The sequence below is a fragment of the Melanotaenia boesemani genome, chromosome 3 (genome assembly GCF_017639745.1).
Source record: "Melanotaenia boesemani isolate fMelBoe1 chromosome 3, fMelBoe1.pri, whole genome shotgun sequence".
NCBI lineage: Eukaryota > Metazoa > Chordata > Actinopteri > Atheriniformes > Melanotaeniidae > Melanotaenia > Melanotaenia boesemani.
In genome coordinates this window covers 35,909,399-35,930,126 of record NC_055684.1, presented here as the reverse complement: position 1 = coordinate 35,930,126, position 20,728 = coordinate 35,909,399, and the positions used below count along the sequence as shown (strand labels likewise).

At 36.8% G+C, this 20,728-nt stretch overlaps 1 protein-coding gene across 7 annotated transcripts in view; it reads right to left on the bottom strand.

Annotated features, from left to right (window-relative positions):
• slc2a9l2 (solute carrier family 2 member 9, like 2) overlaps positions 1-20,728 on the bottom strand; it is a 108,781-nt gene that overhangs the window by 78,777 nt on the left and 9,276 nt on the right. For 6 of the 7 annotated variants that reach the window (XM_041979488.1, XM_041979482.1, XM_041979484.1 and 3 more), the window contains 4 exons: positions 18,979-19,080; positions 10,259-10,419; positions 2,470-2,594; positions 961-1,106 (listed from right to left, as the gene is read on the bottom strand). In XM_041979488.1, the coding sequence (XP_041835422.1) occupies positions 961-1,106; positions 2,470-2,594; positions 10,259-10,419; positions 18,979-19,080 (534 nt within the window). The remainder of the gene's footprint in view (positions 1-960; positions 1,107-2,469; positions 2,595-10,258; positions 10,420-18,978; positions 19,081-20,728) is intronic. The other variant, XM_041979489.1, reaches the window with a different exon arrangement.

The window sequence follows — 20,728 nt, the reverse complement described above, 5'->3', positions numbered from 1 at the left end:
GTCCTTGTTCTTGACAGTACAGAACAAAGGGCAACAAACATCCAAATTTTAACTTTTTATGTTGTCAAAGAAGCCAGGAGAACTATTTCTGAAGATCACATAAAAAAATTTAAAGAATGCTTGTCTATTTCAGTACATTATTTCAGTACATTTCGGTGTGTGTAGAAGAATAAAGGCATTCATAGCAAAGACTTTTATACAGTTTTGTTCTGTAAATATTGTATTTCACAATGTTTGTTGGATGTAGGAGCCATAACTTTTAAAAAAGAACAACTTTTATTATATCAAAACAAAGTTCATTCTGTCATTGATAGACTGGTGATAAAGAAAAAAAATAAAAACTGCCTGCTGACTAATGCACAACCTGACAAACAACATATTCAAGCAGATTCAATCCTGTACCCTGGTGGCATGTGCTGGTGCAGAAATAGTGCAGAGCAGGTTTTTTGTGTGTCTGTGTCTGAACCATGTGCTCCTCCTTTTGCATCAGCTTTCCACCTGTCAGCTAGTTGTAGACTGTGGTAAAGTTTTTTTTCTTTCATTTATTCATTTATTTCATACACAACTTAAAACAGACAAACACAACAAAAAGGACAAGACAAAGTCTTTGAAAAAGAGTAAAGAAACTTATTTCTCTTTACCTCTTTTTAACAGTGACATAAATATCAATTTAACTCAATTTAACAGACTTCTCACCTATCAGATTACTAGATTAAAAGTTTTTGGTTTTTTTTACTGAAAAGTAAGTAACAAGTGAGACATCTTAAAGGAGGAGTAAACCATTATTAGAAAGGAGCCCAAGAATAAATAAGTTATTATTTAATCCTGCTCCTTTCCAGACTTCCTAAAAACTGCTTTTTAACTATTCTGTGTTCTTATATTTAATATTATATTTTGTCTGAAATTTAAAAAAAAAAAATGCCTATAGTGCCATATTTTTACAGTTTCTGCAGCACTGACCTGACCAAGGAGCTCTGGCAGCCCCAGCACTTGTCCTATGAAGACTCCTAAGCAGATCAGGATGGAGTTGAACTGGCCAATGAAACCTCTGATATGTCGTGGGGAAATCTCTCCTAGGTACATGGGGAGGGCACTAAGAGCTATACCTGCCAGGTAGAAAGGGATACATATCAGATTTAAAGTGAAACATGTATCTTAAAAAAAAGAAAAAAAAAAAGCCCTGCGGAGTGGCTGTTGTGTGTGGACTCAGCTCATTCCAATGTGTTGAACCTACAGCCTTCTGCAAGGCAAGGCAGGTTTATTTATATAGCACATTTCACGTAAAAGACAACTCAAAGTGCTTTACATAAAACAGTAAAAGCATTACAGCAAGGTGCAAAAGAAACATTAAGAACAGGAGAATTACATAGAGAAATTTAATTTAAAAAAAAAAAAAAAAAAAAACAAGATCCTCCATTGTTAACCGCAAATCTCCCTAACTGAGCCTTTCACTGTTATCACTTCGCATCATCAGTAAAAGAAAGAAGGAGAAAAAAGCTTTTTAATCATTATTTATGTCTCTAGAAGCTTTTACTGCAGAGACAGCATCACACATCCATCTGCTGAACCTGAGGGAGGATTGTCATGGCTTCTCATGGTCAGCACTGAGTGAACATTCAGTCTCATAATGAGCTTTATTCATTGGTAATCAGTGGTGGAAAGTAATTAAATTATTCATTTTGGACTATACGTCTAGTACATCACAAAGGAAAGCATCATGTTTTCTATTCCACAACATTCATTTCATGACTTCGGTTAATTTTAAAATGACAACAATTTATAATTCTACAAGATTTTACAAAAACAAAAACAAGTGATATTTGTGGATTCTAACATTTCTTACAGCAGTAAGACAGTGATTTTTTTTTCTCAAATCTCAAATATGGTTTAATTTCAGCAAACGGTTTAAAATCATATATATGCTAGATGTCAGAGAAGCTTCAGAAATTTCAGATAAGGTTTTAGCTGCTTCAGTATCTCACTGAAATCAAATAATCGAATTACAAATATAAGATGACTGATTTCCTCTCATATGCATCATCTCAAAAACTTTAGATTACCTTGTGTCTTCATTACTGTACATGAAGAAGTTTAAACTAGATCCAATTTCAGCAACAAGAACAGTAACATGCTGTCAACAAACTGATGTCTCGGTTAAAATAATCCTAATGATAATTTAATCCAAAATGAAAGATCAGTGTGAGAGATTAAACCAGTATAATTTAAATATTATGCTCGTAATAGTTATGCTGTTTCTCTTTTGTAAAGAGCAGGAATTAATTTAATATCATAATTGCACAATTTATTGATGTTTTGGTTGTTGGATCTTGTTGGACTTATAATATCTCCCCTTCCGCTATGTGCACATGTAATAACTTGTGATGGTCAAAATTACAATGTACTGACAAAAACGTCTCAAATTAAGTAAAATAATAAAGTATACATACAATGTTTGTTTAAATGACTTACCAGAGTTCACCCCCATAATGATACGACCAATAATGAGCATCTCAAAAGATTTGGACATCTCGCCAAAGGACAGCAGCAGAGCAGCAATCACAGCAAAGCTGTTATTCAGCAGCAGGGTTCCCTTTCTGAAAGTCAGTTACATGGCTTGAATTACAATAAATAAAGAGAAATTAACTTTAAGGACACTAAAGAAATCTTAACACTCAAATCAAAATTAAGGTTTAAAAAAAGATGTTGTCAATATCGAACATATTTCAGCAATGAACACCCAAAAATAGTAAAATAGCTGGGGAGGCCTTTTTAAAGAGAGAGAAGAGGAATAAATGGAGCTTTTGTGCCTCTGGGAGCATAAAGAACAGAGTGAAAAGAAGTAATTCTTCAAGGCCAGAAAAGCAGAAAGATTAGTTCTATAAAGAAAGCTGCTCATGTCAAGCCAGCAAATAAAATCAATTCAAACTTATTTTTAAATGGCTTGAAAACTGAAAGGTAAACAAAACTCAAGAATGGTAATCGTGCATAAAAACCTGAAAACATTCACTTATCAGGCCACAGTGTCACCCACCGCACAGGCGAAGGACAAGACATGTTCCAGTCCCAAAGAGGACCTGAAGGCCAGACTGAATCAGGACTTCTTAACAAATAATCCAACAAAGACTTAAACTGCAGCCTTCAGACTCATGCAACACAAAATGCTTCAGTCTACTTTAAATAGTTGAGTCCACAGGGAAAGTAAGGCTAGCTTTGTGGTTACAGAGGTGGGCTTGGGTCTAAAGAACCTGTGTTCAAGTCTCCGGGCTGGAAACTGAGGTAGGCCCCTGAGCAAGGTCCTTAACCACCAACTGCTCCCCAGGTACCAGAAGCTAGCCCAGCGGCCCCCCGCCCCGAGTGTCTAGGATGGAATAAAGAAGTAAAATAACAAATAAACAAAGCAGACTTTTGTGTTTAAGTTGAAATTTATTATTTAAAGCACATTTTTTTTTATTTATTTATTTAATTATATTATGTCACTTATTTGAATTGGTCTATATCTGTAGATTTCTTTTCTGTCTGTAAAGTCTTCCAAAAATCCAGTTGACACAGAAACAGTCAATGTAAACCTTTCTGTTGTGTGAGCAGCTGTTTTCACTTTCACAAATACTTCCTGTGTAGCCACACAAACGGGCCATGTCTGTCTCATTGGTGGCTTCTCATTATCAACATATCTTCTTGTTTTTGCTAATTCACGCTTTCCAGGCTAACTTCAGTACAAATTAAAAAAAGATGGTTGCACTTGTGTTTGTCGGTCAGTGTAATATCAAAATGTCACCCACAGAACATGAGTATTTATTTAGAATTTATTTGTAATTTGTTCATTAATGAGTAAAGACGACAGATAAAAACTTGATATGCAAACATGTTCAAAAGATCTGGAACAAGCAAAAAGCTGCGTTTTATTGGACATTCATGCACAAGCCTGGAAACGCTTAAATACATTGTCATATAGGGTTGGGTAATATGTACAATTTCCACTGTGTTATTTCTGTTGTCATGTATGTTTGAAATTGTACTTCAATAAATGTTTTAAAATATACTTTATTCATACTTTGAATCAATTCCCATTTCAGTGCCACCAGCACACCCTAAACTTTCTCATTTTCTTTCTTAATCTGGAGGCTTTTGCAGGGGTTTGTTCATATATCATTCATAGCCTGATTTATAAAACATCCTTTTCCTTAAAGTGGAAAAAAATGATTTTCTGTTGTTGAAAAGTTTGAAAGAAGTATGCACACATCTAAATGCATACGAGCAGTCTTCTGTCCAGGTGTTATCTCAGTTGCATACTGAAAAATTACATTTCTCAAATTAAACTATGAAGGGAGACACTACAGGTGCATAAGCTAAAAGGGAATATTTGTTTCAGGATTAAATAATAACGCTTCACCGTGTAGTGTTAGAGGTCAGTGTCAAAAGGGCAAAATGAAATATGCTTTGTTTGGCTGCTGCAGTGAGAGGGTTAGCAGAAAACATCGTCTCGAGGGCAGCCTCGTTTGCATTATAGCCGAGTAAAAGGATAAACAAATCATATTAATATTTTCATGTCACGTCTTCACTCTGAAAGAAGTCCCTGTGGTAAAACATCCAGACTTTAAAGTTTTTTGTTTTTTTTGTTTTTTAAAAAGACACAAAATTACCTCAGCTTCAAAACTTTTAATGAAGAACTTTCTTGCTCTTTGAAGTAGTTTTCTTTTAGATTGCTTCATGTGTCCTCATCTGATAATATATTCAACTCTACTTCCTGACATCTGAATGTCAACCACTCCGGGACTCTGAGCTGAACTGCCGGCTGGCCCCCAGATGTCTAGCAGAGAATATGGAGGAAGAATGAATAATTCCTCTAAACCTAATCAACATGTTTAAAAACAGCCACCTGATAGATCCAAGGTGAATCATCAGGGCGTTTTAATTATCTCAGATGACTGAACAGAAGTTTCATACGTCTTTCTCTGCTCCGACAAACATTTTTATCAGTACAGGATAACAGATTCTTTTGAATGTATATTATTTTGGGGTGATTATGTTTGTGCTTTACTCTGTGCCTGCAATCCTGTGCAAAGCCGGCAAAACAGCTCGGCCTGGCCGTAACCCTCTACACATGCATGTCCTTCGAACTTGTAGATAATCATTTACAGAAAAAATAGATTAAAAGAAAAACATAAATCAAGGGTTATTTGCATAAAAAGCATGGTGCTACATTAGAAAAACAACACATATATAACAATTTCTTGACTGCTGTCTTACTGACTGTCTTCAGGGGAAATTAGGGGGGAAACACGGGGTTGTCTTTGTCATTATTCCACAAACAGCAAGTTTAAAAGCAAAGGAAAAAAGAAATGTAAATGTAATTCAATATAATAAAGAATAAATAAATATAAAAAAAAAAAAATAAAAAAAAATTAATTCACTGCACTAGCACTACATGACAGCACCTAGGTCCAACTGGACTCAAAAGTGGTCTGACACTTAATTATGATGTCCCATCTTGTTTGAATTCATGCTTGTGTTGTTCTTCCTCTCAAATGTAAGTCGCTTTGGATAAAAGCGTCTGCTAAATGACTGTAGAATAGAATAGAATAGAATAGAATAGAATAATAGAACTGACTGATCCATTTTTGTATGCGTGTACCCTTGGGGTGTTTGGAGAGACTCTGTGAGGTAGGTAGGTAGGTAGAATATATATATACACACACACACACACACACACACATATACATTATAAATTAATAGTTGTGACTTGAGCTTGTATGATGAGGTGAGTCAGTTCAGAATAACTACACATGTGGAAATATACGCATGTACATTTAAAAAAAACGTCTAGATCTTAAAAGTTGCTCTGATCATGAATGAGTAAATGTGTAAATAGGTAAGATAGATAAAATAAAAAAATATAAATATAATGTATAAATGTAATGCCGCAGCCTCACAGCAAGAAGGCCGTTGGTTTGAGCCTCTGCTGGGGGGAGGTTTGAACCTGGGGGGTGGTGGCCTTTCTGTGTGGAGTTTGCATGTTCTCCCCGTGTATGCGTAGTCTCTCCCCGGGTTCTCCGGCTTCCTCCCACCGTCCAAAGACATGCATGTTAGGTTAATTGGTCTGTCTAAATTTTCCCTATAGGACTGAGTGTGTGTGTGAGTGGTTGTTTGTCTATCCGTGTTGGCCCTGGGATGGACTGGTGACCTGCCTCTCACCTGCTAAAACACTGGGATAGGCTCCAGCTTACCCGCGACCTGTAATGGACTAAGCAGTACAGAGAATGAATGAAATATGTAAACAAATGTAATAAAATCATGTAAATGTGTAAGTGAAGTAAAATGTTGGTAAAACTGGACTTAATATTCTCCCAAAATAAATTTAGATTTAATCATGTTTTCTAAAAGGGCAGTTGACTAACATTTGGACTAAAAAACAGTTTTCATGCTGTTATTTTTACTGGTTTGGCTCACTTGAGATCAAATTCCACTGTATGTGGCCTCTGAACTAAAATGTAAAATGACTCCCTTGATTAAGTTGGTACTGGGCTGAAAAATTATTCTATATGGGGTATGATGTTGAAAAAGAACCATTGTGCTAGATGACCGCAGATTCTCATCAAAATACAGTTTAATCTAATTTTAAGATTAAGCAAATGATATGAAAACAGATTTAGATTCAAATGTTGCTGAAATGTGAGTAGTACACTGAGTTTTGTGAAAACTTCTATTGATAAATAACACAAGAGGATATTATAATTGAGGGGGAAACAAGTCCAAATCTGTAGAGGTGATCCATAATAAGTGAAACACCAGTGTCTGGAATTATAAAACTAATTGAGTCATTGATTCAAAAACTTGCAAAAATCCATGACCACATACAGAACCCGTAAGAGATGACAGCCTCAGCCAACAGAGCATTCTACATTTCACAGAAACTTTATTTTTTCTTTTGCATAGTTGTAGATAGGTTTGGTTATTTTTGTTGAAAATTAAAACCTGCCAGCTGGTAGGAATGTTTTAGTGGTTTAAAAGGGGGTTAAAAAGTGGAAAAAGAAAGATGGAAATAAAGAAAGAAAGGCAGACGAAGCAAAAAGACTAAGGTTATCCGATGGCATTCAGTCTCCTCTGATTGAATTTTTGTGTCTGCTAAGAAATAAAAACCCTTATCTGTGGTATTTCAAAAGGATAATTCTTCTACTATAACTCAGCAGACAAAATAACATAAGTGTTTGAAAGAAGCCAGGAAAAGTAAAAGTTCCCATTTTACAAATCCACTAGTTTTATCTCACTGCAGGGGACAATTTAAAGTGAGGAAGAAATTGCATGTTTATATGTAAACATTCAGAGCAAAAACTCAATATTTTCAGATTTTTTTAATGTTATCAACTTTTTTCTTTTGCGTTAAAAAAAAATCTGTTTTAAGATTAATTTATTAGTATAAAAACTAAACTCAAAAGTGTGAATGCAAAAACACAAAAGACTGATGGGAAAACATGGGGACTGGTGTTTTTTGCATTCAACCCTTTCTGCTGTGGAAGTCTTTGCAATCAGGCCAAATCTCTTATTAAAGCACATTTCATTTCTTGATGATTAAAATCAATGTAATGTTTCTATTGATTTTATTTTTGTTTTGTTAAAAAGTTACAGATTTTACTGCTGGTTCCAATCGGCAGAGCTGAAGTTGCTTGAAGTTTCAGTGATTAAAGTTTTTTAGGTCTGTCTTAGATCTTAACAGGTTGAATCAGAAGATTTTCATGTTTTTTTTAGCCACCCAGCAGACCTGCCTGCCTCCCTCCTCTGTAAGATAATACACAGAATAATAAGCAAAAGTTTACGGAGGCTGGAGATTACTTTAGTTAAATCCTTCAAAATAACTTTTCTGATATTAAATTGCAAGAAAAGGTCATAAATGCACCTTAATAATTGCCTGTTGTCCTTTTAGTGTCTGAGACTGGAATGTTCTCCTGGAAAGTGCAAAGTCCTCTTTCAACTCCTAAAAGCAGACTATTGCTTCAGGCAAATTGCTCCTCTCTCTCATTTAGTCTCCTTTGTCATCTCCCTGTGCTTCTTGCCGTTTTCCATTGATTTCATAGTCTGATTTTTCTCCTGGTTTTACCTTTACTCTTCTGTTCTCAGGTTTAACCTGAGAGTTATTAACTCTAAAAACTGCTGTCCGTAGAATCATGTTGTGCTTGTACTACTGTTTTAAATTGAGTTTGGGGGCGTTAGGAACATTCTTTGGTCACTTGATGGACAGTTGAGTATTACATTGAGTTATGTTATGTTGCATAATACATTTTAAGAGTTTAGGTATATAATACTGACAGCTGTCCAGTTTTCTCAAAATTTCCTGTAATTTTACATATGGATGAAGTCCAGACACAGTATTTGTCCGGGCTGATATTTCACATCAGTTACAGAGATCAACCATGTCCAAATCGGACATTCAGGAGCTTGAGAGGCTGCCGTTTCTGCCTCTGAGGAATGTGCGGTAGTCTTCAGATAGCTCCATGATGTGTGTACATGAGCAGTTCTCAAGGCCCACCCTGAAAGTGGCTTGTGGCACATTTTCCCAACGGCTGTCACTTGCCTTCAGTGTTTCATCCAGGTGAACCATGTCATTCAGGTGGGTTGTTTCCAACCAGGAGAGACACAACTACAACACAAGTGAAAAAGATGTCCCGCTCGTCCCGTCGTTACTCATTCTATTCCTACTACATTCTAATGTATTAGCAGCCTAAAAATACTCTAATTTAATGTTTACAATCGCCCCTGACAATAAAAGAATAAAGGTTAAACATATTATTAAACAGTATTTCCTGAATCCTTATGGCCCTGTGAGTTTTCCAAAGCTGTTTATTGTTTAAAGAGCTACAGTGGCCTCTATATTGTCCAGATAGATTGAAATCTTAGTTTGAATTAAACTTTAAAAGATCCTCTTTAAAATTATATCAAAGATATTGACAGATGTCCTTTACCTGAGTTTAAAACCAGGATATCCACCAGTGTCTAAAATGTCATTTTCTAAGGGGGGTGGGAAACTTCATGAGCTGATAACTATGATACAGCTGCCACTCAGGAAGGGTTATCATACCAAAATATCACCAACAGACATGGATCTTTTAAAAAATCATAAGTGTGTTTGTCACCTTCAACAACAAATGAAAATTTGGGCTCTGGCCATGGACTAACACATCCTATTTGGTTGAAGGAGTGAAGTGATAGTACAGGAGAATGTCATGCATGGAGAGGAAACCAAGGCAAAAACATTTTTAGGACATGATGGATGGATGGATGGCCAGATTGAGATTTTTGTTCTTCAGATTCTAACATCTTATTCATGACACAATCTGATCTGGATTGGTGTGTGATCGAGTATCGTTCTCTAAAATGAAGTGATGTTTTAGAGGTGTCCCAGCATGGTGGCATGCATGAATGCAAATCTTCACCTCATTTTCTCCAGACACTCATTCACTCCTTGCATGTGGAAAAGTGAGTGCATACACTATTAGAAGCTGCTATTTTATTTTCCTCTCTGCTGACCTCTATGTTGCTTTTGACTCATTCCAGCGATTATGGATATGTTCAGATAGATGCAGTGCTGATATCAAGACAAAAAAAGAGCCTTTCTGCTTTTCTCAACATGTTCTGATGAAACGCAACAATTTCCACAGCATCATTTCTGCTACCTCTTGTGTGCCCTGAACAAATTCCTCCTGTACCCCCTCTCTCTCATTTCCAACCATGAGATCACATCTCCAGCTGAATCTCCTGCTGTGAAGCACATGTGCTAACAGCAACAACCCAAAAAAGTCTGGTGCAAATTGTCCTCACATTCTCCAAAACATCTCTGTTCATGTGTAAAAATAGCTATGCAGTGAGACTCATATTTACAGCATGTTGTAGCAGTGAGTGTGATCCCCACAGAGTGGCAGAAACATGAGGAGACACTTTACACAGATTTAAACCTGATGCAACACATCAATGCCTTCTGCAGTGCTAAACAACTCTTTCTCCATGACAAGACGCCGTTGAATGCTGATTCAATTTTCCAAATGAGATGATCAATTAGCAGGCCTGTTGCTTGGGCTTGAACATTTTAAACTGCTCATCTGTGGAGAAATGTGCTACAGCTGCAACACCTAGCTCAGCTAAAAGTGAGACAACCTCAAGACATTTAAAAACTAGGTTAAATTCAAAGTTAGCAAGAGCCCAGCCTGGATTCCCAGGGCAATACCAGTGTAAGGAAGACCTGTTATTATGAGCACATGGGTGAACTCACCTTCCAAGTACTTTGATGATTAAAGAGACAGAGAACGCTCCAAGGAGGCCTCCAATGGCAAATATGGACACTGTGATGGACCACAGGAGGGTGGATGTCTCTCCTGGGATAGGCTCGCCATATCTCTCAATCCAGGTCTTATTGTAGAAAGCTTTGATGTACTGAGATAGAAGAGACACAGAAAGAGACATCTTTCAAACTGGTCATATTCAATATTAAAAAAATGTAGTGTATGTAAATTGTAACGGTAACTCTGAGGTGGATAGACATGGTGAGATTTGTAAATAAAATGTGCATGATTTGATGCACCATTTTGCTTATACTTTATAGAGTTCATCCTGTAAAATTGTTGCTCGGTAACTCAAAAAGATGTCTTTTGTTTACAGTGTTTAAGCCGTTCTTCATAAAACTGAATAAGAATGCAAATAATTCTTAAATGTGACCCTTTAACTTTTGACATGGTGTTCAGGGTATTTTGTAAGTCAGAGGTTAGGGTTCGGGATAGATGTGTAGCTTGGTGGAGGATGGAGAATTTATTATTTGCAACTTTATTGTTGTCAACTGTTCATCGTCTCTTTTTGTGTTCTTTTTTGCTTTGTGGTTTAGTGAATGGGCTTGATTAAGTGCTATATATGCAAACTTAATTTAGGTTGAATATTGCCACAAATAGAAATCTGTGTTGCCTGAATTAATGACAGTAGGTGACAAAAAGTGTTAGATGTATTTGTTCAATCAAGAGTTATGTCTTTAACCAACGTGTGAAATATGGGTGGACACGGGATGAGGGTGGTGGGCTGTGAGGGTTTGGTGGGTGATCCTCCCAGTCCCAGACCCTGGGTTTGTCTTGAAAACAGAGCCACAATTCAGCCATTAGATTCCAGCATCCACATAAACAGCTGTTGACTGGTTGATTATTGGTCTTGACTGCAATATTTTCATTTTTATTGTGCTTTTTATTCTTATAATCAAAGCTTGATGGAAGTAATTATAAATTAAATTAAAATTAACCTATAATCAGTTGTGTTTTTGGCGTTGAAAAGGGTTCAGAGCTGTTACTTAAGGTCTTTAAGACACCCTGGAAGACACCAGTATTTCACAAAAACAGTTAAAGATTTTGAATATATTATAATTTGTGATATCTATTGACTGGCCACCCCACACTAACTCGTGTCTTATCGTTCTCATTAAAAACTTCCTGGATATGTCTGCAGAGAGGAAGATGAAGTGCCAGTTAAGGACTAAACTGGACAGGCCTACACGTCCTTGCCACAACTTGCTGGGAAAACCTCAGCAGCATGTTAAGCAAACATTGATTCTGCCATGCTGCAAAGCAGAATACCACAGGAAATCATTCCTTCCACTAGCCACTAAATTTCACATCCCAACACTGTGGAGTAGATCTCTAATCATAATCTTCTGTAAGTACTATAATATCTGTCTAGTCTACTTCATGCATTTACTCTATCAGATGTTTAATGTATTAGTGTTTAATTCATTGCCTCATTATACCTTTTACTTTCACTTTTATTTTTCTGTTTTTTCCTGCTGTATTTCAATTGTTTTAGGTGCACAGTAATGCAGGAATTTCTGATCCTGTTCTCGAAATGGAAACAGAGAAAACTGGTCAGCTCCATCAGAAAATTGAATTCACTGAAGTACCCATGATAGTGACGTAGTATTGTGTTTGAAATGAAGCTAACACTGAAGAGCTCAAGCTCAAACAAACAAAAATGCCCTTGTATCTATTTTAATCTTTCATTTTACTAATGCAATCATCATTGTATTTTCGTAATCCATGCTACACTGCTGACAGTGCTGAAAACAGAGACAAGTCTGCATTTACTCAACAAGCATCATGCATAACAGTTCTGAGTGCTGACAAAGTGACCTCTTGTGTGACTGCAGAGCCCTAGAAACTTAAATAGATTTGTTTTATGGAAGGAAAAGAAAAGAAGGTCACAGGTTACATTTGTCCCTGCAGGGCAACAAAGAGCATTACTTAACTGTGTGTATCATACTTGAAACAGTTTCTGAGACCTTTTACATCACTTTATGGTAAAAACTGTTGCACATTATCTGATAATTCTGCCCCCTGGTGGATACAATAATTACATATCACACTGTAATAAATGGTAAATACAGAAAAAAAATTGTTGATGTTTTACATTTTGTTAAAGGGTCAAATAAAGTTTTCAGATTAAAATAAAATTACTTTTCTATCGATTTTTTTTTTGGGGGGGGGGGGGTTGAGCTTACATAAACTGTCTTTTCTAAAGGTTACAATGGACAGTTTAAACATTGGTCTTTTCGTTCCACTTCTCTCACTTCTGGTTTGCGCTAAAGAGTGAGCTAAAAAGCTAACTGATGAGCAAGATGAGGCTGGTGCAATGGCATCTAATTGCATACAGTATTTAGTGCCTCGGAGCATCTGTATTAGGACTCATTTAGAATGTATTTTTGACATTTGATATGAAATTCCTTTGCTCACATTTTAAAATGGGCCTGCTGTGTAAGGGGAACACTGAATGTTGATTTATACATGCTGTGATTATCCATGCTGTGTGTAGAGACTCTCGTGGTTTTAGTGGTCTGTTACTGAAGAGGCAGATTAAAGCTTTTGTAAGACAGCAGCATGAATAGTGTCTGTGCAGTGTGCCTCTTTTATCATCTCATCATTCAAATAAAGTGTGGCACTTTCTTTTTGTCAGTCATTCATTTTCAGCTAAAAGCTGGCAGTAAGCGCCTCAGTGATCATTAGATTCTGGCACAGCAGGAAAACATACAGCAAAAGAGGAAACATGCTGGCTCATTTATTCTTTATGAATTTTGCAAAAAAAAAAAAGGAAAAGAAAAGAAAAAGCAGACAGCAGAGCCAGTGATGGACCCCAGCAGTGGTGGACAGAAGCTAGTGTTACATTAATGATCAGCTTATGTTCCTGGTGGGCAGGAACCATGAAGGAGAATAAAAAACAAGCGATCACTCACTGTGCCTGTAAACTGGAAAATTAGCTGTATTGGCAGAAGGATAGTAGCTGGAACTTCAAAGAAAGAGTCCAGCTTATTTGAAGTGGGGTTATAAAAAGTACTTATCCTTAGTACTTATCCATAGCTTCTAACGTAGTCACCTACAGTAGGAGCTGATGATGCATCACATTTTCAAGGAGACAGGAGTGCCAGCAACAGAAAGCTGTAGATGATGTGTGTATATATAATATATATATATTATATATACACACATATGTATATACATATATATACACACATATATATAGATATATAAATACATATATAAACACACACACACACATATGCATGCCATATGCAGCACCTTGGCTCAGAGGTGCAAAACTACACTTTTATAATGAATCTGGTGGCTTTGAAGAGAGCAATGCAACCACTACAGCTCCCTGCTGGAAAGCAGTGCATGACAGTGAACTATAAATAATCCAAACATTGTACAGACTTAATTATTGACTGATTAATTTTTAGAAGGCTAAAATAAATTTTGTTGCAACACCATTCACAGCAGTATCACCTCTTACTTTCCATACCAGTACTCCCACTTGTTTTGTTTAAATAAGGATTTGCCAATCCCAATTTAAACACATAGAATATGGATAAGTACCTCATACTAAACCCACTCCAAAGAAAATCAATTATTCCTTTAAATTTGATAACAAGAAATTAAAATGTAAGAAAAGCTAAGAAAAAAGTTGACTTACTCAGGATTTTCAGCTCAGAATCTGAGCTACTTTTTTTTTTTTTTACTTGATCAAAGTTTAATTGCATTTTTTAAAAGTATTTTGTTAGTTTTTCATAACTCCATTTATGTTATGTCCTTATGGAATTTATTGTATAATAAATCTACGTACTGCTGTGGGTGCAAATACGACCAACATGTTTAAGATGGTATATTGTCTAATAAAGCCTATAAGCCCAGCCTCTACAAAAAAGGGAATTTTTAAAGCAATGTTAAGCCAATTCACTTTCAGTCACCCATGAGTAAGTTCTAAAGAAGGAATTTAAGGGATTTCTGAGAAGTCATTGATGTGCAGTCCACACATGCAATAAACCATGTACAGTGTATGGGTGCTTCGAATTTTTAGAGGCAGCAGAATTTTAACTAATAGAATTTTATTAAAGCTTTTTCTTTCTCCATTTCTTCTTCTCTCTTTTGCTTTCTCTCTCTCACACTCTCTTTCTCTCTCTTTTTCTCTCTCTTCCTCTCTCTCTCTTCCTTTCTTCCTCTTTCTTTCTCTCTCTGTCTTTCTCTCTCGCTCTTGCTTTCTCCTTCTTTCTCACTTTCTCACTTTCTTTGTCAAAACTAATGCACATACATACATTTATGATAAAATGTGTGGCTTTCTACTCTTCTTGCTTATAAATGCATTGTGGTTCTGATCCTGGAAATCAGACCAGCCAGGTTTCCTGACTGAACTCAACCCACTGGTCACAGTTAGCACTCATACAGGTAAGAGCCCCACTACTCCATGCAGCGCCAGTTTTGCCACTAAGCAGACTAGGCGACCACTTAGGGCCCCGCACCACTAGGGGGCCCCCTACAGAAGAAGGTTGTTTCAGTGAGTGGTTTATGGGCTTCGTTATGAAGAGGATTTATCCATTCGGGGCAGGAAAAAAAGGGGAAAAAAGAAGGCTGATGAAGCAGCTGTGCAAGGACAAGGTCATTTCTTTTGCAGTTATACTGTAAAGTAAGGTATTAGTCCAGTGATGATGAAGATTAGACATGTGACAGCACATTTTAAAACCCGCAATTTTATTTGAGGAACAGGTTTAGCAGTTGGTTAGCCAGCAAAGCAGTTGTAGCTCAAGCTAGCAGTAGGGTTGCCAACCATCCTGTAAAATATAGAATTGTTCCTTATTTGACAATTAAATGTCTCCTCCCTACATTTTATTGGTTCAATATGGACGGTCCATATTGTACGCATTGTGTTTCGGTCACGGTTGCCTAGAGACCGACGCCACATGCCGGCGCTGCTCACAGCACCTGCGCCTTTTTTAAAATGTCCTCTGCACCCGATATTCCACTTGGCTTGACAGCATCAGTGGAGATGTTTACAAGACAGATTGTAAAATGTGTTGCATTGTTTTCAGTGGCGCACGGTGGGCTTTCTGACATCATGCATCAGGAGAGCAACACTGGAGGCTCATAAGAGCACAGAAGATTAGAGCGTCAGTGTCCCAGTTCTTCATCCCCCATCATCTCCTGAGACTGATCCGGTGTGGGACATCATGTCGTGATTGATCCATGTCCAGAACTCAGGACGATGAGATTTTAAAGTCGATTGAATGATAATTTATTTAATATATGGTAGTATCAGCCTTTATAAAATTATATATGTCCATTTAAAGAAGAAGTCAGACTAATGGATTAACAGTTAATAAATAAATGTTATTTAGAGGAAAGGTTTATTTTTAAAATAACTTAACTTTAAAAGTTACATTAAGGTTTCCATGCATTTAATTTATATTTAAAAAATTCATTTTCACACACTCCACACAAACATCTGCTTTAGTTACTGGTGCTACTGCTGCATGATTATGCAGTATCTTTTTAACTAAGTTAATTGTGCAATAACTAAGTTGTGTGCATATTGTGTGCATTGTGCATATTTTGTTATATATTTTCCTCCTGTATGTTAAATAGAGATGCATGTTATTACAGCTTTATGGGGCCTAATTAACAGTCCTTTATATGCAATAATGTTGCACAATAGTGTCCTAGAGTGTTTTGAATAAGTTAACATACATTATACCATGGTCTGGGTGAATACTCAATTCTGATTGGCTGGAGGGTGTCCATTAAAAAGTGATAATGGACACCTATGAAAGAAGTTCCAGTCAAAAAGACTCATTGCTGTAAATTATCTCGCTGATTAAACGATAGTTGGTAACCGTGGCAACAGAAACTCAGACGCTGGGCTGGAGACACGCCAGATCATGTCTGTGACGCGTATTGCTGTGAAAGCAGGTGCAGGCTTATTGGGCTTCGTCGGTCCAGGAGAGACGAGAATGGAGCAACATTGTCGTCCTGCAATGTCCCAACCAGCAGCGGTCAGGGTCCACAAACGTTAAATCTCCGTCCTTCAAACACCACTATGGACATGCCAGTATCTTTATGAAATGTCACGATCAACGGCAACGTTGCTTTTAATTTTAAATAGGTCGTCGCCTGTCTTTTTGTCTTGATTACCTTACTCACATACTTGATACAGAGTGAATGGTGGATAACATAAAAACGATTTAGGATAGACTTGCTTGATACACATTTAATGAGCAGAGTGAATGGTGGATCATATTTTATGCAATAAAAACGATTTAGGAAACTATCTGTGGACTTTCACTGTTTGAAACAAAATGTTGCATCATCCTTTTGACACACACACAAGCTGTAAGAGCTGCACCCGCATCTGAAATGTTTGTGTCACGTAACATAACTGCGGTCCCCAAAACTTATTCTGCTTAGGGCCCACTGAAGTCTAGTCTACTGTATAAAAGATAATGATAATAAAATCCAATTGCAATGTGTATGATAATTTCATCTGTTGGCTTCATATGTTCACAGCTTTTGTTCTTGTTTTTCTTCACTTGCTAACCTTTAGTTGTATCTGCTTTCATGCAGTAATTAAGAAGAGACAGATTTTGGGTTAGCTTTTTCTTTACTGTGGTATATCCATAGTGCCCAAATATAGAAAATAAAATAAATACAATTTTTAATACTGGATCTTATTTTTCTAACCGTTCTACCTATTGGAAGGGTCTTCCTATTGGGTCTTTCGCATCCAAAAATTTTTTGGCCAATTTTTTTCTCTCTCTCTCTCTCTCTCTCTCTCCCCATTTTTATGGATTTATATTCATTATTTTGTTCCCAGTATTTTTTTTTTTCAAATATCCCAGTGGTAAGCCTCAAAGGATCTGAACTCAATATGCCACTCTATGACAGATGTGTTACAGGGTCTACCTGTAGTATATAATTATTAAGGTGTGGTAACACACGCACCCACAATTACAGTCATCATCAATCACTGAGAAAACACGGAACAGGTTCATTTGGCCATTTTAACTGTAGTTGTGCAGATTTATGCCAGCGCAGCCACTAATGAAGGTGCACCCACTCACATTGTGGTCATGCAAACCAGGGCTGTTCTAGCCAAGAAGAAACACAAATTACTATTTACTTCAGTATTTTACAGTAAAAACTAAAATCCCTTTTGCATTTTGTACGTTTCCCATGTTTGTGTGGGCATCTGCTGAGCTCAAGGCTGTAATCTTTGAATACTAATTAAATTACCTATGGCGTCTAATTACCACTGAACACACACAAGGCCAAACTGGAAAGCCTGACTTCTGAAAGTGTTGAAAATAGCAATTTCTTCACAAAACATGTAAAGACCGAAAACATCTTGTCTAGTTTCGTAAAGCTGAATACACTGATCATCCACAAAATTAAAACCACCTGTTTGAAATTTTATAGCATGATCCTCACGCTAGGGAAAACCCTGATCCAGGAGATGGACAAGAGAGCTCTTGGGGTGTCCTGTGATATCTTGCCATAGAAGATGTGTCTGGTTCAGACAACTCTTTAGCTGTTGTTGAATGCCAGAGTAACTTTTACAGGACGGTTTTCCTGCAGAAGGTGACATTGTTGGAAAATGATAGAAGTTACTCATTTCACATGTCATTGCTTTGAAGATTATGACTGATGGATGTCTCTTAGTTGTGCCAGAAGAAGTCTTAGTAAGTCTTAGTAGTCATTTTACATGCATTAGTTTATTTATCCAATTTGGAATTTGTGTGATCAAATAGATGGAAAAAAAAAAACTTCTGAGGATTATGATCAAACTTTTTAAATAATTAGTTCTGCATTAACATGAAAGTGATATGAAAGTTTAGGGATAAAACAGCTTCTACTAAAACTGAACAAGCTGGAACCATTTTAGTGTCACTGGATTACATGGTGTGAGAGGAACTTATATTGTTGTGCATCTCCTTGAGGATCTGAAAACTCCATTATTGGTCTTTCTATGCTCGATCAGGTAAGATAGTAATGATAGCATCTAAATCACAGCAAAGGGATTTTGTACTGAGTACACTTACTCATCTTCTGGAGGAAGGGGCTTAAAGCAGCGAGGGAAGAGAGCAGAGCTACTGGAGGAAGACAGCAATATTGTTTTCCATTTATAGATATTTCATATTACAGCCTTAAACCAAACAGACTAGACCTCTGTGACATGTTTTTGTTTGTGTGTTTTTATTTTTTTTTTAAATCTAATATAAAGTGGATATATTGTGTTGTAAATTACATTTCAAAGCATTCAATTTAAATGTGAAGGTTACTTGCTTCTTTTAAACTTGTGAGTACCTTCATCATTACCTTAGTAGAACAGCTCCCTCATTTCATGCAGTATAACCAACACAGTGCACAAAGCTATTTGTCCAGTACTCACATAAAAAGTCAAATATATAAATATAAAATACTTTTGGGTGAATCATAACTATATTTTAAAAGCAGCAGTAATAACAATGTGTAAACTACTCCTGTTAGCACAAAACAAAGTTGTAATGTTATAAAAAACCTTGCTCTGAAACTGAATCATAGTCTAATTTAGGATATATTGATTGTGAGACGTGCTAACACAATGAGAAAACATGAGCAATCAATAGTGGGTTCCCTCAGCAGGGCTGCCAACACTTCGACTCACCACAGCAGGCGCGTTGACCACAGAGAGGTTATAGCCATAAAGAAAGGATGAACCCAGGGCCCCGAAGAAGGCTGCACTAAACAGGCAGGCTGTGATTGGTTGCTAATGAGAAAAAAACACAAAAGATTAGATACACAGATCCACGCTGGCTGCACAAACACAGGCTTCATCATTGGCAGTCACATCAACGTTAAGGTCAGAGCATGCCATGGGGAGTGTTTTATATAGGTCCAGGTATTTAGGTCAGGTTTTCACTTCATTTTACCTTTGAGTAGATCCCTGCTTTAACATTATTGGCCTTCTAGCGCAGCCTTGAAACTGTTTCGTGCAGCAGAAAAAAGGTGATTGGCATGCAAGACGTTATTTATTACAATGCACACATATCTAAGTAAATAAACAGATATATGCAGTCATATAGTGCATGCACGCTCTATACATTTTTACACCTGCAACTGAAAATAAGCACGTTTGAAGATGCAAACAAGCTTCAAGTTGCTGGCAAAATACATAAAATTGTGATCTTAACTTCGCTTTGTGGAGAGTTTGTTTATTCCCCCCTTTTTTTTCCCAAGTGATCTCAAGGGCTTTGGTTTGTCTTTCTGGTTAATTAAGGTGGACACATCACAAAGCAAAGAAATTATGCAGCACGCTGGAAAGTTAAGGCTGAGAATCCCTGACAGCTTGCTCATGACCTCCAGCCAGTAGCTCTGTGTGTTTGGGCAGAGTCGGTAGAGGCTGGACGGTATGAGCATCTGTTGTTTTGTGTAGAACCCGTACGGTGAAGTTTGTGAGTTGTTTAATGTATTCTGTGGCAAAGCTTTAAACAAATTTTTTCCTATCAATGTCATGGTCAATACCACTGTTGATTCTTGAAAGAAAGAGGGAATGAAATTAGATTTTGGTATTTAAACAGATGATGGGAAAAAGTGTTGGTAAAATAAATCATTGGACAAAAAGCAGGGGACAGAACATATCTTGTTATCTGACATTTATGGGGTTAAAAGCAAAAAAGAAAAAGGAAATGCCATCATTAAACCATTTTTTCCCTGTACAATGAGCGTGCTTAGCAGATTTTTTGACAAAATTACATTATGGCATATCTAGAGTGCAAGCCTGACATTTAAGCCAGAAGGTGGTGAAGATGCTGAGGAGTATTAATGAGTATTATGACTTATACTTTTGGTAACATGAATGTGTTCTGACTTTTATGTGAGCTAAGGGGTTGAAACATTGGGCTCATTGTCACAGCAGAGGAAAGCTTAAGGAATGGAAACAAATATTTGATATAATCCTGCATTTTCCTCTCATAATTTTAAATTATTATACATGGGACAACATTGTGAGGTAATTTCTAAGACCTAAAATAATTTTATCCCATTGCTGTGGTGTGGGTCCAATCTAAAATAACATCATCATCACTTTTCTATATATCCATGTATTAATGAGTAAATAACAAAGAGCATTTATATAAAAAAAGTGCATAATATACTTGCAGACCAAATGCTGCAGCAGCAACCTAGCTACACGGCTACACATGTAGGAACAAGACTCGGAAGGGCTAATACTGTACGAGTGTGAGTTTTTGTGACAGATAGGAAGAAAAATACAGGCATTTAAGGATTTGACCTAATAATGATAAAAGCAAATTATTAGGGAGTTGAGTACAACCTGGGTGGCAAATGAAGTTCTGTTGGAGCTGTTTAAAATCAACAACAACAGCCTGCAAGATACCACATCTTAGTGAAAAGAG